The sequence below is a fragment of the Rhinatrema bivittatum genome, chromosome 8 (genome assembly GCF_901001135.1).
Source record: "Rhinatrema bivittatum chromosome 8, aRhiBiv1.1, whole genome shotgun sequence".
NCBI lineage: Eukaryota > Metazoa > Chordata > Amphibia > Gymnophiona > Rhinatrematidae > Rhinatrema > Rhinatrema bivittatum.
This window is the reverse complement of record NC_042622.1, coordinates 166,296,654-166,314,129: the sequence shown is the minus strand read 5'-3', so window position 1 is coordinate 166,314,129 and position 17,476 is coordinate 166,296,654. Positions and strand designations below refer to the sequence as shown.

Sequence of the window (17,476 nt, the reverse complement as noted above, 5' to 3'; positions counted from 1 at the left end):
GACACTCCCTCCTTCGGTGTGCATATCTGCATTCCCTGTGACACTCCCTCCTTCAGTGTGCATATCTACAGTCCCTGTGACACTCCCTACTTCGGTGTGTATATCTGCGTTCCCTGTGACACTCCCTCCTTCGGTGTGTATATCTGCGTTCCCTGTGACACTCCCTCCTTCGGTGTGTATATCTGCGGTCCCTCCCGAACTCCCTCCTTCGGTGTGTATATCTGCATTCCCTGTGACACTCCCTCCTTCGGTGTGTATATCTGCGTTCCCTCCCACACTCCCTTCTTCGGTGTGTATATCTGCGGTCCCTCCCACACTCCCTCCTTCGGTGTGTATATCTGCGTTCCCTGCCACACTCCCTCCTTCGGTGTGCATATCTACAGCCCCTGTGACACTCCCTCCTTCGGTGTATATGTGCGTTTCCTGCGACACTCCCTCCTTCGGTGTGCATATCTACAGTCCCTGTGACACTCCCTCCTTTGGTGTGTATATCTGCGGTCCCTGTGACACTCCCTCCTTTGGTGTGTATATCTGCGGTCCCTGTGACACTCCCTCCTTCGGTGTGTATATCTGCGGTCCCTGTGACACTCCCTCCTTCGGTGTGTATATCTGCGGTCCCTCCCGCACTCCCTCCTTCGGTGTGTATATCTGCGGTCCCTCCCGCACTCCTTCCTTTGGTGTGTATATCTGCGGTCCCTCCCGCACTCCCTCCTTCGGTGTGTATATCTGCGGTCCCTGTGACACTCCTTCCTTCGGTGTGTATATCTGCGGTCCCTCCCACACTCCTTCCTTCAGTGTGCTCTATCTGTGATCCTTGTGACATACTCTCCTTCATTGCATAGATATCTGCAGTCTCTGCAGCACTCCTTCCTTTGTTGTAAAGTATCCCTGGTCTCTGCTCTTCTGCCTCCTCCCAGACTAAACATGATGCACTGAGAAAGCAGATGGAGTCCATGGAGATGGAGGTGATGGAGGCACGTCTCATCCGTGCAACTGAGCTCAACGGTGACCTGGACGATGAAGACACAGGTCAGTCACACTTCTGCCAGAGATGAGTCACAGACTATGTGGTGTGCTCACTTACAGAACGGGCACGGTGAGCTCACTTGCATATAGAGCGGAGCCTGCTCACTTAAACACAGAGTGAGCACAGTCACTCACTGAGCAAGGCGCCCAGCTGAGCATAGCAGTGAACACTCATTGAGCAAAGAGCACAGATGAGTACAGCAGGGAGCACTCACTCTCTGAGAAAGGCACACAGCTGAGTGCAGCAGGGAACACAGCTGAGCACAGCAGGGCACTCTCGCTCACTGAGCAAGGCGCACAGCTGAGCGCAGCAGGGCACTCTCGCTCACTGAGCAAGGCGCACAGCTGAGCGCAGCAGGGCACTCTCGCTCACTGAGCAAGGCGCACAGCTGAGCGCAGCAGGGCACTCTCGCTCACTGAGCAAGGCGCACAGCTGAGCGCAGCAGGGCACTCTCGCTCACTGAGCAAGGCGCACAGCTGAGCGCAGCAGGGCACTCTCGCTCACTGAGCAAGGCGCACAGCTGAGCGCAGCAGGGCACTCTCGCTCACTGAGCAAGGCGCACAGCTGAGCGCAGCAGGGCACTCTCGCTCACTGAGCAAGGCGCACAGCTGAGCGCAGCAGGGCACTCTCGCTCACTGAGCAAGGCGCACAGCTGAGCGCAGCAGGGCACTCTCGCTCACTGAGCAAGGCGCACAGCAGAGCGCAGCAGGGCACTCTCGCTCACTGAGCAAGGCGCACAGCTGAGCGCAGCAGGGCACTCTCGCTCACTGCAGTAGGGCACTCTCACTCATTGAGCAAGGCGCACAGCTGCGCGCAGCAGGGCACTCTCACTCATTGAGCAAGGCGCACAGCTGAGCGCAGTAGGGCACTCTCACTCATTGAGCAAGGCGCACAGCTGAGCGCAGTAGGGCACTCTCACTCACTGAGCAAGGCGCACAGCTGAGCGCAGCAGGGCACTCTCACTCACTGAGCAAGGCGCACAGCTGAGCGCAGCAGGGCACTCTCACTCATTGAGCAAGGCGCACAGCTGAGCGCAGCAGGGCACACTCACTCACTGAGCAATGGCATTCCCAAGTCTGCCTGGCTAAACGAGGTTTATGGACTTTTCCTCCAGGAACTTGAATAGATGAAAAAAAAAAAGTTCTATAGTGTATCCTTCAGAGGAATGTTAAATTAACCAAAAACTATCAACCAAAAACCCATCCTACAAAAACCAGGTGAAAAGGGGGTGTTCATAAAGCACCCACTCCCTAACCTGGCAATGGAAAGGCAGCGTAAAACGTTGTGTAATCCTGACCCGCCACTTCCTTATTCAGAAGCTGAAAGTCTACAACGGCAATAGTTAGTATTGAAAAGCAGCCAAACAGAGTCCCATCCCAAGAATGAAGGGAAAGCAGAGTGCGCTCCTCCCCGAGCCCGATCCCTGCTCCATCTGTAGGCTGAAACTCAGCAGAGGACAGGGGTCCCTGCGATCAGAACGTAAAAGCTGACTCTGCCTCCTGGGCTCCTTATCCTGGCCTGGGCACCTATGGGGACTCTTACAGCAGAGGTCTGAAGGGGTCTGTAAGCTGGACAGGGGTTTTTTTGGGGGCGAGGGCACCCGCTGGGGCTGGAGGTGCAGTCCTTCCACCACCTGTTGCCCTGCATTACTGGGGGTGCACGTTCTCCGTCGGCCGCCGTCCGCAGGCATCTTCCTCTGCACGAGTGACCTCCAGCCAGCACTGACGCATCCTCTGCCTCCAGGTGGGGAGTGGCGCCTGAAGTACGAGCGCTCGGTCCGGGAGGTCAGTTTCACCAAGAAGCGTCTGCAGCAGGAGTTTGAGGACAAGCTGGAGGTGGAGCAGCAGAGCAAGCGACAGCTGGAGAGACGAGTGAGTATCCCCCCGGCATAATACTACAGGGCCCAGGCTTAATCTGACCGTAGTGCTCGCCAAAGGAGCCACAGCTTGCTTGCTTATTATTTATTTAAGGAATGCAAAGCCAACCTATCTAAACTAAAAACTCAACAACATAAAACTCTGCTCTGCTTAGTCTGATGGCAGCACTGCCTTAATTTGATCATGCCACTGAGTTAAGGGACCATGCCCTAGTCTGACCTCAACGCTGGGCACAGGAGCTCCACTTATTTTTTATTTGTAATTATTTTTATTGAATTTTCATAAAGAGTAATACAACTGTAAGTAAGAACGAAATACATAGACATAAATCTAGGGTCAAACAGGAAGAGACCCAAACAGCATGTGGTGTATCGCAATCTTGGTTTAACCATCCCTTTGAGGATCTAGTACTATTCAGCCCAGGTTAATATGAATGGGTAATAACAACACAGTATTTCTCTTCATTCTTGTATAGTGTCTTCCCTCCCTCCCAACATCGTCCGCTCAGAGACTAGTAAACTACACTAGGATAAACTTGTACAAATTATGACAATACAGGGACGTCACAGAACTATCAACAATGTGGTACAAGCCTTACCAGAGCAGTGGGTTAATAAGACAAGGCATTAATGTCATACAGTGAGTGGTAGCAGGTTGGGATCAGAACAATATTGACAAAATAAAGTAAGAGCAAGCCAAAGTCAACATAGCAAAACCAGCAAAGCAAAACAAAACAAGGACACATCCACTTGGTTAAAGGGTAAAGTCGGTTGTGGGTAAAGGTATCGATTTGGTAAATGGAGTCCAAATGGCAGCGAATTTTGTCTGCTGCGTCTTTGAAGTCGCTGCGATCGATTTACATTCCAAGAGATAAAGGTCCAGCATAGCGTCCTTCCATTAGGAGCGCCACTTAAATCTGAGCATAGTGCTGCTGGGTACAGGGGCCATGCCTAAGTTTGACCCTGGCGCTGGACATAGGGGCTCTGCCTGGGCACAGAGGGCCCTGGCTGACTGTCAAGGTTTTCAGTAACTGGGTACCGGTTTGACGCCTGTGGTGGAGATGGTCTCTCCTCCCTCTCCTTTGTTGGTGTCATCGCTCCTCATCAGTTTGGCACCGTTTCTCCGGTGTGTGATCTTGTTGGAGTTCTGGTAGTTTCCTCCTTTGTAATTCCAGTTCAGTCAGAATCGGGGCTGGGATCTTCTGCCCTGTTCCTGCGTTTCCAGCTCCCCAGGGACTTTCCCGCTGTTTTATATTCCTTTCTTCCTCACAACAAAACCCTGCAGTCCTGGGCCCTGAATCCAGCCACTAAGTATCACCCTTGAACCATGACCATGACTGACTCCCCCACTGTCTTTGGGGGCTGTGAGCATTACCTCTGCCACGCCCCCAGCCCCAGCTGACTCGAGGACCTGTCTCGGAGATCAAATCGTCCGTGCACAGCACGGTCCGGCCCTGGTGCCTGCTGTTTAGCCCGACTCCCTTGCGGTGTTTTGCTGGTGTGTGCTCTTCCCCCCTCTGCTTGGTTCATTCCCAGCTTGTGTGCCCCTTTGACTCTCTGACTTGCCGTATTTGCCACTGACTTGCCTTCTCACCCCTCTTCCTGGCTCGTTGGCAGCTGGCGGACCTACAGGTCGATAACGAGGAGTCGCAACGCACCCTCCAGCAGCTGAAGAAGAAGAGCCAACGCCTGACCTCTGAGCTACAGGACACCAAACTGCATCTGGAGGGTCAGCAAGGTCGAAACCATGAGCTGGAGAAGAAGCAGAGGCGGTATGCAGTGAGGCAGTGTGGTGGGGCATGGAGTGGGCAAGGCATGTGGCATTAAAGGGTAGAGATGTGAATCGTTTCCGGAATCGTGTTCGTAGAACTGCGGGAAATCTTCGTTTCCCGCGGTTCTGACCGCTTTTTCTTTTCGGCTGTCCCGAGCCGAAAAAAAAACAAACCGACCCGACCCTTTAAATCTAATTATTTAGAATCCCCCACCCTCCCGACCCCCACCCCCCAAAAAAAAACTTTTCTAAAGTACCTGGTGGTCCAGTGGGAGTCCTGGAGTGATCTCCCGCTCTCGGGCCATCGGCTGCCAGTAAACAAAATGGCGCTGATGGCCCTTTGCCCTTACCATGTGACAGGGGCTAATGGTGCCATTGGCCGGCCCTTGTCACATGGTAGGATCAATGGACGGATGGCGCCATCTTTAAAAATGGCGCAGACCATCCATTGCTCCTACCATGTGATAGGGGCCAGCCAATTGCACTGATAGCCCCTGTCACATGGTAAGGGCAAAGGGCCATCAGCGCCATTTTGATTAGTGGCAGCCGACGGCCCAAGAGTGGGAGATCGCTCCCAGGACCCCCATTGGACCACCAGGTACTTTAGAAAAGTGTGGGGGATTCTAAATAATTAGATTTAAAGGGTCGGGGTGGATTTGGGGTTTTTTTTTCTGTATGCCCTTTCTCCCCCCCCAAAACGATAAGAAAATCACACGAAAATTTCATGGGGTTTTCCTATCACTTTCGGGGGACCCCCCCCCCCCTGATACTTGACGGATTTGAAAATATCGTACGATATTTTCATCCGTCAGAAAAACAATTCCCATCCCTATTAAAGGGCAAGGGCTAGGGATGTGCTGTGACAGGCAAGGCATGGGGTGTAAGGGAGGGTAGGGGCAATGTGCCAGGACATGAATGTACCAGTGGGAATCACGGCTGTCGTAGACGAAGGTGCAAGTTCCAGGAGCCGGAATCCCTGCAGTGGTGGCATGCAGACGGGGAATCTCTGCCAGCGCTGGAGGGGGGTCGGAGAGCAGCCATGAGCTGAAGGAATCCTGCCCGCGAAGCACATTCCTCTAGGGCACAGATCAGCATGCCGCTTCTGCACTAAGTGTCCTTGTACCGTGCAGATCAGTGGCTATTATCCAACTCCTCTTCCTCAAACAGATCGCTTAGTCTTCTGCCACATCCTCCCTAAATAGATCAATTAGTTTCACATACACGCAGACAGACAGACAGACACACACACACACACATCTATGTATATACTGTACATCTTAACTAACAAGCCGGTGTGTCAATGTAGGTATTTTCTCTTCAGGTGATAGTTTTCCTTTTTTGATTCTATATTCACTATATCCCCTGATTTTTGCCAAAAAAATGTTTGATGACCATTAAGTGATATCTACTTATGTGATGACCTTCATATATGGCATCATCGTAGATGTGCTGTATGAAAACACAGTATATTAACTCTGCCGTGATGTATGATCATAGGTCATAATTTTTGTGAAAATAATGTCCGTGCAATCAAAGTGCTGAAATGAAACAATGTTTTAAATTCTTCACGATTAATTTCTTCAAGTATTTGATGCTAATGCTTATTCTTAATGCTGAACGCTATAAAGTTACAACGCTGAAAACATTGGACAAATGTACTTAGCTGGCAGAACGTGGATAAATCTGACGGTCTGAAACAGGAGAATTTTTCAAAAATTCTCCTGTTTCAGACCGTCAGATTTATCCACGTTCTGCCAGCTAAGTACATTTGTCCAATGTTTTCAGCGTTGTAACTTTATAGCGTTCAGCATTAAGAATAAGCATTAGCATCAAATAATTGAAGAAATTAATCGTGAAGAATTTAAAACATTGTTTCATTTCAGCACTTTGATTGCACGGACATTATTTTCACAAAAATTATGACCTATGATCTTACATCACGGCAGAGTTAATATACTGTGTTTTCATACAGCACATCTACGATGATGCCATATATGAAGGTCATCACATAAGTAGATATAACTTAATGGTCATCATAAAAATATTTTGGTAAAAATCGGGGAGATAGATTTTTCTTTTTTGGTTGTTTTATACTGTACATCCTTACACACATGCTCAAACATACCCCAGACTCAGGCACACCCACCCAAAATACAGACACCCGACTCCCTCCCACCAAAGAAATGCCAACCCCCATAGCCCCTCCGAACGCAGACGCAACCACATCCATGCTGCACTGCACACGGACTGAGGACTCCTTTCATCAGATCTATAGAGAGGGAGAGGCTGCGTTACATGGAGGGTGTTTGTGTACATGTTGGTAAAATGTTCATTTATTTGCTCACCTAAATACAAAGTCATGTGCGTAATTTTAAGCAGGCACAAAACACCCCATGTTACAGACAGGAGACCCCTACATGCATTGCGTTTGAACGTTTGGTGGTTGTGCATGTAATATTGCCCATAAAGCTATGCACATAACATTTTGAAATAATTCATAATGCCCCTAGAAAGTCTCTTTTTTTTAAACATTTTTTTTTAATGCGACCAAATGTAAGCACATTCTGAACTTACGCCCAGAGTTTGGTGAGGCTGAAAGTTCCCTCAGCCCCCTTCCGCAGCAAACTCCCAACTAAACACACCCCAGCGCATCCAGGCACGGGGCCAGATGCTCGCGGAGTATTCATTCCTAAACACAACGTTTGCTTTTATCTCGCTGCTGAAAGGATCGGATTTAATTAATGCAAATGTTCTAGTGTTGCCTCCTGTGTTAATAATTCTCTACTTGTCGCTAGGCGAGGAGAGAAAATAGAATTAACGAGAGAGAAATTTAAAAAAATACAATTTTCCAGGAGCAGTGAAGCAAATTTTCTAATAAACATGACAAGTACAAGGCGTAATGTGGTATATAGAGCCAGATGTGCACATATGACAAGTACAAGGCGTATTGTGGTATATAGAGCCAGATGTGCACATATGACAAGTACAAGGCGTAATGTGGTATATAGAGCCAGATGTGCACATATGACAAGTACAAGGTGTAATGTGGTATATAGAGCCAGATGTGCACATATGACAAGTACAAGGCGTAATGTGGTATATAGAGCCAGATGTGCACATATGACAAGTACAAGGTGTGATGTGGTATACAGAGCCAGATTTGCACATATGACAAGTACAAGGTGTGATGTGGTATATAGAGCCAGATGTGCATGCATGACCAGGTGTGATGTGGTATACAGAGCCAGATGTGCATGCATGACAAGGTGTGATGTGGTATACAGAGCCAGATGTGCATGTTTGACAAGGCTTGGTGTGATATACAGAGCCAGGTGTGTACAAATGACAAGGCGTGATGTGATATTGAGAGCCAGATGTGCATGCATGACAAATGCAAAGCATGATGTATACAGAGTCAGATGTGCACATATGAGTCCTGATGTGGTCTGTAGAGACAGTGCACGTATGACGAGGCTTGATGTGATATTGAGAGCCCCTGATGTGATATTGAGAGTCCCTGCACCACTTGAGCCTGACATACAGCTCCCCAACTGGAGAGACAGTCCGGAACCTCCAAGGGCTCCCGCAGGTCAGATTGTCCCGACACAGCCACCAATCCAGACTGGCCCAGGCATCCACCGGACGAGGTAGAGGAAGATGAAACTGCTCTGAGACAGGATTCCACCTGGAGAGCAAGGCCACCTGAAGAGGATGCATATGAGTGAAGGCCCAAGGGACCAATTCCAAAGTGTAAGCCATAGACTCACGAACCTGCAGATAATCCCAGACCTTGGGGGTTGGATTGCTGAGCAACCTGGAAATCTGACCCTGGATCTTGACAATCCGCTCCTCGGTGAGAAAAACATTTCAGAGCCTGGTGTCGAAGCAGGCCCCCAGAAACTCTAGCACTTGAGAAGGCACCAGCTGGCTCTTGGAGAAGTTCACCACCCAGCCAAAAGACTGCAAATGCTGTTTGACCACCGTCACTGACCACTGACAGAGGGCCTCCGACTTTGCCCGAATAAACCAGTCGTCTAAAATTAGGTGGACCAGAACTTCCTGCTGCCGCATTGCTGCTCTACCACCACCATCACCTTTGTAAAAGTCCTTAGCACTGTTGCCAAACCGAGTGGCAGGGCTCAAAACTGAAAATGCTTGCTGAGGATCATGAACCTGAGGAACCTTTGATGGTCTGGACAAAGGGGAATGAGGAGATAGGCCTCTGTTAAATCCAGAGAAGCCAAAAAGTCCCCTTGTGCACCGCAGCAATCACCAACCTCAGCTTTTCCATCCGAAAACAGGGCACCTTGAGTGCCAGATCCATCTTCTTTAAATCCAGAATCGGACAAAAGGTGCTGTCCTTTGGGACTACAAAATAAATGGAATACCTTCTGAACCCTCTTTCCACAACCAGCACTGGCACTATAGCCCCCAAGAGATGGAGGCGATTAACTGTTTTGCTCGTAAGTGCAAGGGGATTTCATGAACATATCTTTTAGTGGGTGATGTGATTATGGCCCACTCCTCGAGATATAACTTTAACCGACCTCCAATGCGTGGGGCTGAGGAGTGCGCCCTTGCAAAGGCTGCATCCTCCCAGGCTTGAATGTTCAGGCGATAGAACCTGGAGAAAGGTGTGCAAGGAGGATCACATCACCGCTCAGCAGATGTCAACGGGAGACAGCAGTCTAGCTTCTACCCATGAGACTGCCTTGAAGGGGCAGCCTATGTGGAGGCAGGAAAGCCATTACCCCTTGAAGGGGTAATGGCTTTCCTGCCTCCACATAGGCTCCTGTGACCACCTCTTTAATTCAGCGAACTATGGTAGCCTGTGAAGCTGGTTCGCCCTGCTTCCTTCCACTGTGAAGGCCAAACAGGCGGTCTGTCTTTTGGACCAGTTCTGAAACATCCAAATACCGCACCAAAAGCCTATTGACATTCAAATGGCAGAGGGATGGCAACAAAATAGACTGATTCAAATGAAACTCTGAGACTACCTTGAGCAAGAAGGATGGAACAGTACGAAGCTGTAATGCTCCTGGAGTCATCCGGAGGAACAGTTCCCGACATGAAAATGCCTGTAGTTCAGAGATGCGACGTGCCTCGCATATAGCCACTAGGAACACTGTTTTCATGGTTAATAAGGAAAGACTACACAGTGGCCGAATGGAGGACCCTGCCAAAAACTCCAATACTAGATTAATATATTCCACAAGGGAACTGGCCACCATAGGTGTGTCCAGAGGTGCTTTACCCCTTTCAGAAAACGGACTATGTCTGGATGAGCCGACAGGTTGGTTCTGTTCATCTCGCCCCTGAAACAGGAGAGAGCCACTACCTAGACCTTCAAGGAGTTAAGGGTCAAACCTTTATTCAAACCGTTCTGCAAAAATTCCAAAATTAGTGGGATTTTACCCGTCTGAGGGGAAACACCAAGTTCCTCGCAGCAGGCCTCAAATACTCTCCAGACCCGCACATACACTAGGGATGTAGAGAACTTCTGCGCACGGAGTAAGGTGGCAATTACTGCCACCAAATATCCTTATTTCATCAGGCGAGCCCTCTCAAGGGCCAGATTGTAAGACAGAATTGAGTTGGATTCTCGTGAAGTACCGGTACCTGCTGTAGCAAGTTTCTATGCGGTGGGAGACCCACATGTTCGCATACCACGGTCACCTGGGCCAACCCTGGAGCTACTAGTAGGACTAATCCCCTGTGGTGCTCGATTCTGCAAATGACCCTGCCTAGGAGGGGCCATGGAGGCAAGGCATATAGCAGCTCCTCTTCCGGCCAGGTCTGAATGAGAGCATCGATCCCCAGGGTCAACTGATTTCTTCTGCGACTGAAGAATTGGGGAACTTTCGCATTGTGAGATGCGGCCAGCAGGTGGATGGACGGGAGACCCCAGCGATCTACTACCAGCTGAAAGGCTTTGGGCGACAATACCCACTCTCCTGGATCCAGACTCTTCCTGCTTAGAAAGTTTGCTCTGACGTTGTCTTTTCCTGCAAGTGGGAGGCTGACATCCTCTGTAGAAGATCTCCTTATGGCACAGGCAGAAATACAATCTCCTGTGACACTTGCTGGCTTTTGGTTCCACCCTGGTGGTTGATATAGGCTGCTGTTGCATTGTCCGACATTACGTGGATCGCTTGACCCTGGAGTATGTGGCTGAATTGTAGATACGCCAATCTGAGTGCCTGGGCTTCTAGGCAGTTTATGTTCCAAAGAGCCTCTTCCTTGGTCCAACGTCCCTGGGCCATCAGTTCCTGACAGTGAGCTCCTCAGCCCTGGAGGCTCGCGTCTATCATGAGGACCAGCCAGTTCAGAAGGGACAGGGGTACACCCCTGCCCAGATGAGCTTCCTGCAAGGAGGACCTTAACGGAGTCGAGAATGTATTGTGGTATGGAGGGCGAGTCCTTGGATTCTGTGGTACAGGAGAGGGCATCTGCTCGTATGTTCTTGGAGGCTGGTCTGTAGCGTAAAGAGAAATTAAAGCGGCTAAAAACCAGGGACCAGCGAGCCTGTCAGGGATTTAGGCACTGTGCGCAACACAGATACTCCAGGTTTTTATGATCGGTGTATACCACCACTGGATGTTGGGCCCCCCTCCAGCCACTGGCGCCACTCTTCAAATGCCATTTTTACGGCTAAGAGTTCTTTGTCCCCTATTCCGTAATTCTTCTCTGCGGGGGAAAACTTCCGTGAGAAGTACAAGCAAGGAAGAAGTGATCACTTATCAGAGAGTTGACAGAGAACATCCCCCACCGCGATGTCCGAAGCATCTACCCCCACTATGAACGGTCATGTGGGATCTGGATGATGTAGGCAGGAATCAAGCAGGAAGGCTTACTTTAGTTCCTCGAACACCTGGATTGCTTCTGTAGGCTATTCTCTGGCATTGGCCCCTCTTTTGGTTAACGCAGTAAGTGGTGCTACCTTCTGTGAGTAATAGGGAATGAAATGTCGGTAAAAGTTTGCGAACCCCAAAAAGCGTTGAAGGGCCTTCACTCCAACTGGGCGAGGCCAATCCTTAATTGCTGATACCTTTTCTGGGTCCACATGGAATCCTGAGATTGATATGATGTATCCCAAGAAGGGTAAAGATGATTGTTCAAATACACACTTTTCTAATTTGGCGAATAGGCGATTCTCGCGGAGCCGTTGCAACACCTGACGTACTTGTTGTCGATGTGTGGTGATATCTTTAGAGAATATGAGGACATCATCAAGGTATATGATTACTGAAGAATGGAGCATGTCCTGAAAACCTCATTCATCAGATTTTGGAAAATCGCTGGTGCATTACAAAGTCCAAAAGGCATGACTAAATGCTCGTAATGCCCATCACAAGTATTGAATGCGGTTTTCCACTCATCGCCTGGCTTTATTTGTATTAAATTATATGTTCCTCGGAGATCTAATTTAGTAAAGATCCTTGCTCCTTGTAAACGGTCCAAAAGCTCAGGGATGAGTGGAAGAGGATATCTGTCCCTGCGGGTGATTGGAGTTGAGACCCTGATAATCTATACAGGGCCTAAGGGAACCGTCTTTCTTGGCAACAAAAAAGAATCCGGCCCCAGCTGGAGACATAGATGGCCGGATAAACCCCTTATCCAGATTCTTTTGGATGTATTGGGACATTGCCCAAGTCTCAGGTAAGGACAATGGATAAACTCGCCCTCGAGGCAGTATAGCGCCAGGTAGGAAATCAATGGCACAGTCGAAGATCCGCTGTTCTGGTAAAAGCTCAGCCTTTTCTTTGGAGAAGACATCTACATATTCTGTGTACTGAGGCAGCAGTGTCAGAGGAGTAACGGCCAAAGGTACACTAGGCCGTGGCAGATTCGACAAGCAGATCGTAAAGCAGGCTGGACTCCAGAATGTGATTTGTAGAGACTTCCAATCAATGAGTGGTGAGTGTTTCTGAAGCCAGGGTAGGCCCAGAACTATGGGATGGATGGATTTGTTCAAGACATAGAAGGAGGTCTTCTCCTTGTGGAGAATTCCGGTATGTAGGATCACAGGAGTGGTGGTAGATGAAATGCTGCCTGGCAGAGGAGTGCCATAATAGAAGAAACTCATAGCGGCGGCGAGTGAGGAACCTTGGGCAGTTGTAACTGTTGGATCCAGAATCAATATGAGCCAAGGTGGTAAAAGTTCCCCCAGGATACTCCAGGGTGACTGGAACCGTTCATTGGGGAGCAGGACTCACACAGCTAGGATTAGCTCCCCAGTAACGCCTAGGCTTGGGAGTTTTCCGGTCGCTCCCAGCATTGTGCTAGCATGTGTCCCTTACCACCGCAGTACAAGCACAAGCCTAGGGTACGGCGGCGCTTCCTTTCTTCTGGGGTGAGGGGACTGCGGCAGAGTTGCATGCGCTCCACACCCTGACTGGATTGGTATTCCGGAGGTGGTGCCATCAGTTGGGAGAAGGATGGAGCCAGTGTAAAGGGTCTATGGACAGGTTTAACTTCTCAGGCCCATTGCTAAAGCCTGCGATCAGTTCTTCCCGACAGGTCGATCAGGCCTTCGAGGTTGTCAGGAAGATCCCTTGCCTCAAGCTCATCTTTAATGCGCGGGGATAGTCCTTCTAGGAAGATGCTGTGTAGACTGTCCTCCTGCCATCCTAGCTCCGATGCCAAGGTATGGAACTCAACCGCGTAGTCGACCAGCGGCCGGGAGCCTTGCCAGAGATGCAAGAGTTCTGACGCTGTGGTAGACTGACGAGCTGGCTCATCGAATACTAACTTAAAATTGTGCAAACATTGTTGTAGATTTCCCAGCAGTGGATCACCTCGCTCCCACAGCAGGGGAGGCCTAGCCAGGGCACTTCCATCCAATAGAGACAGAATGTAGGTGGTCTTCAACTGATCAGATGGGGAACTGCATGGGTTGAAGAGAAGCCAAGCAGTGCCGGGGTTTCTTTTTTTGTAAATTATTATTTTATTGGTGTATATCATGCGTTACATTGCAGAACCACAACACAATACCATAATAGATAGATAACAGCTGTGCCGGGGTTTCATCAACCACTGCATGAGACAGTGGTTGATGAAACCCCAGCACTGCTTGGCTTCTCCCGCATAGCGAGGTGGCCCTGGTAGGTGCGTAGATGCGGCCAGACCGGCGACTGGAGGAGCCGGTGGCGGGGCTACCACTGGGAGTGTTGAATCCAGGCGGTTAGCTAGTCGTTCGGTAGCAGTCAAGACATCTAAGTAGTGTTGCTGCTGCTGCATTCGTTGAGCCAGACCAGGGATGGCCTGGAGGCCAGAGAGGTCCACCGGGTCCATGACCTTGGCAAACTTGTTGAGAGCATGGACCCTTGGGCCAGCTAGAGAGAGAGATGGAACCACTGAAGGAAGGCCTACTGTGGTACTCTTAGCCGGGAGGTGGATCAAGACCAGGAGAGAAGTGAACAGTTCTAGTCGTGGCAGGCAGCAGTCGAGAAGAGTCTATGATGGTCCAGAGGTTCGAGGTGGGCAGCAGACAAGGAGAAGCCAGAAGATGAAGCTGAAGTCAAGCTGAAGAAGCCAGCAGACGGGGACTGGAACACAGGAGCAGGAGTGGAGTAGGCAGGAAAGCAGGAGCGGAGTCAGGAACAGCAGGAGTCAGGAACAGCAGGAATCAGACACGGAGTCAGGGACAGCAGAAATCAGCAACTCAGAGCTCCAAGGAGGCGACCTGTTGCCAAGGCAAAGCACTAGTGTCTCGTGCAACTTTTAAATAGGCCAGGAGTGATGATGTGGAGAAAGGGACCGTGGTTTCCTGCCGCGGCCCCTTTAAATTTGAAACAGTCGGGCACATGCATGCCTAGTGGGCGGAGCCGCCCAAGGAATATGACAGCGTCTCCCTCGTGGGGAGAACGCCGAGAGGAGGCCTCGCTGCGGCCTAAGCACGGCCGGGGCATCCCGAGGCACGGAAGAAGAGCCTGCCGGTAAGGGAGGACCCGACCGTGGCCGGGATTCCCAACATTAAGGTGGTTACTGTCATCTTGGCTTGGGTTCATTCAATGCTGAGGGACTGCAGGTGGCACACTGGGTTATGTACAGTGTCAGTGAAATTTTCTCTGTCTCCATCCGCTGGCAGGGAGGCAAAACCCAGGAGTCTGGACTGATCTGTGTTACTACAGGAATAAAAATTAGCAGGTAAGAACTATTTCCTAGCGTGTAGCAGATGGACTCAGGACCAATGGGTATAATGTGCTCCTGATAGCAGTTGGGAGATGGAGTCAGATTTCAATCTGACATCAGCCTACATATAACCCGTGCAGGAAGCTTAGCTCTTCAGTATTTCTCCGTCTCTTAAGCAGTTTGGGACACTACACACACTTGCACAGTGTGAGAAAATCCAAACCAAAGAAGAAAGAAAATCTTACCTCTACAAGACGAGCCCCGCTCTCCTGCGGTGATACCTAAAGGTCCCTTCCCCAGTCGAGAATTCCTGAGGTGATGTCCGAGATCCCTCAGAGGTGAGCCTTGGTCCAGTAGCCAATTCCCAGCGTGGACTTAGCCCCAGAGTGGCCAAGAGGCAGCGGGTGCAATACTGAGCGTGGCGGTAAAGGTATTTTCCCTCTCCCCCTGCAGCTGGAGACGTCCCGGCACGAGACCAGGAAGCGCCGAGACAAGGTAAGGTAGAAAACTTTCTTAAAGTCTCCGGTCTCCAAGGCTCGGTTAGCCACACAGATCGTCCTTCAGGCGTCTGTTAAATCAGGTTGAGCAGCCCCGTCCAGGCTAGACCCCGATCCGGTGCGAGGGTCCTCTCACATGGAGACCCTTCGGGGGTTCGCCATCTTGCCCGCGTGGTCGTCTGTGCCATTTTCCCCCCTTGATCGCCTTATTGTCTGCACAACTGAGCCGTGCGCTCAGCGGTGAGCTGGATGCAAAAACGACTTGTGCACACAGCAGCACGCACAACTGTGCCGGGCGCACAAATTGGCCTGTGCCCACAGCAGCACACACATCCCTGCTAAGCGCACAAATAGCGGCCTGCACACACAGACATCGTCTGCGCACCCGGAGCACTCAACTAAGTCTCCCGGCGCGCGTACACCTACGCTCACACCCGAGTTTTGAGCCACTCCACGCGCACAAATCATAGCACTGCCGGCCAAGAAAGCCAAGGGACAAGCCCTCTGCCCAGCCTGCCACCTGAGAGCTGCGCAACCCGAAGTGGCCTCTGCCCTATGCCTGCAGTGCGAAGAGACTCGGGGAACTGAAGCTAGGCCCCCCTCAGCCAGTAGAGGAATCCAGCTCCACCAATGATAGTACCAGACCTCTGTATCTCCGGCTCGGCCCCTTCTCAGATGGGTGCCTCTGGGAACCCCGCTGGATTCAATAGGGACCCAGGGACCTTTTCCTGGGTGGAATTCTTCAAAGGGCTGCAAACCCTTTGTCCAGGCGCAAGCAGATTCACCCGTGACACAGCCACAGTCTCCACCGGAAGAGCAAGACCTTCCAAGCCCTTCTCGGACCCCCCTGAGACGTGCCATATCCGGCAAAAGCCTCCCCTTAGGGGACACAGACGCCTCAGGGGAAGAGCCTGACCCCCTGGAGGAAGGGGAAATCCCTCCAGGGATGGAACTATACCGAACCATGATGCGATTCTTCTCCAAAGACGAGTTATGAGCTCTTATGTCTCTGAGCCTGAAGTCGCTGGCCATTCCTGGCGCAAGTACCACAGCAGAGCCAAAGACGAACCCAGTTTTGGTTGGTCTCCGTCAGGCCTCATGCTATTTCCCAATGCTGCAGGCCGTACAACAACTGATTGACCTGGAATGGAATGCCCTGGAGGCCATCTTCAAAGGAGGACGGGCCCTAGAAACCCTATACCCCCTGGAACCCACGGCCAAAGAACTCCTAGGGTTCCCAAAAGTGGACGCCATGGTCTGTGCTATCTCAAAGACTGCATTCCTAGTGGCAGTATGTTCAGCCTGTCGCATCTCCGAGCTTCAAGCACTATCCTGTCGGGAACCGTTCCTCAGATTCACACCGGGATCCATACAGCTTCGCACTGTCCCCTCCTTCCTTCTGAAGGTGGTTTCTCATTTCCATCTAAACCAAACCATCTCGCTGCCATCCCCAGACGAACATAAGGACTCTGAAGACTCACACCTTCTTTGCCATCTTAATATCGGCAGACTTCTAGTCCAGTACCTGGAAAGGTCAGAATCCGTATGAAAGATGGACCACCTATTCGTCCTTCACAGCGGGAAGAAACAAGGGGAAGTGGCCTTGCGGGCAACCATAGCCCGCTGGATCAAAGAAGTAATCAAGGTGGCGTACGTAGAGGCAGGAACGTCTCCAACTCTACAAGTCAAGGCCCATTCCACAAGGGCCCAGGCAGTGTCCTGGGCAAAAACTAAGATGCTGTCACACGCCGAGATCTGTCAGGTGGCAACATGTTCCTCCATTCACACCTTCTCAAGGTTCTACCGCCTGGATGTCCAGGCCCGGGAGGACACATCATTTGCAAGGGCAATTCTAAGTGGGCCACGGGCAGCCTCCCACCCGGTTCGGGAGTAGCTTTTGTACATCCCATTGGTCCTGAGTCCATCTGCTACACGCTAGGAAATGGAGAAATTACTTACCTGATAATTTCATTTTCCTTAGTGTAGACAGATGGACTAAGCATCCCGCCCACGGCAGCTCCAAAATTCAGAAACCTCGAGTGACAATCCCTGAGAGCAAGACAAGCATGGGTAAACCAGGTTTTACCCCTAGTTCAAGACACTTTTCAGTTGCGTGCACTGGCTGTCTCCAATTGGAAATCAGTTTAGCCAGTCCAAGTTAATCAAGTTAG

General features: G+C 50.7%; 1 protein-coding gene across 14 annotated transcripts in view; it reads left to right on the top strand.

The window, feature by feature from the left end:
- The window catches only part of MYO18A (myosin XVIIIA), a 224,063-nt gene that overhangs the window by 155,734 nt on the left and 50,853 nt on the right, over window positions 1-17,476 (top strand). For all 14 annotated transcript variants that reach the window (XM_029611140.1, XM_029611139.1, XM_029611136.1 and 11 more), the window contains 3 exons: window positions 918-1,029; window positions 2,771-2,898; window positions 4,521-4,675. In XM_029611140.1, the coding sequence (XP_029467000.1) occupies window positions 918-1,029; window positions 2,771-2,898; window positions 4,521-4,675 (395 nt within the window). The remainder of the gene's footprint in view (window positions 1-917; window positions 1,030-2,770; window positions 2,899-4,520; window positions 4,676-17,476) is intronic.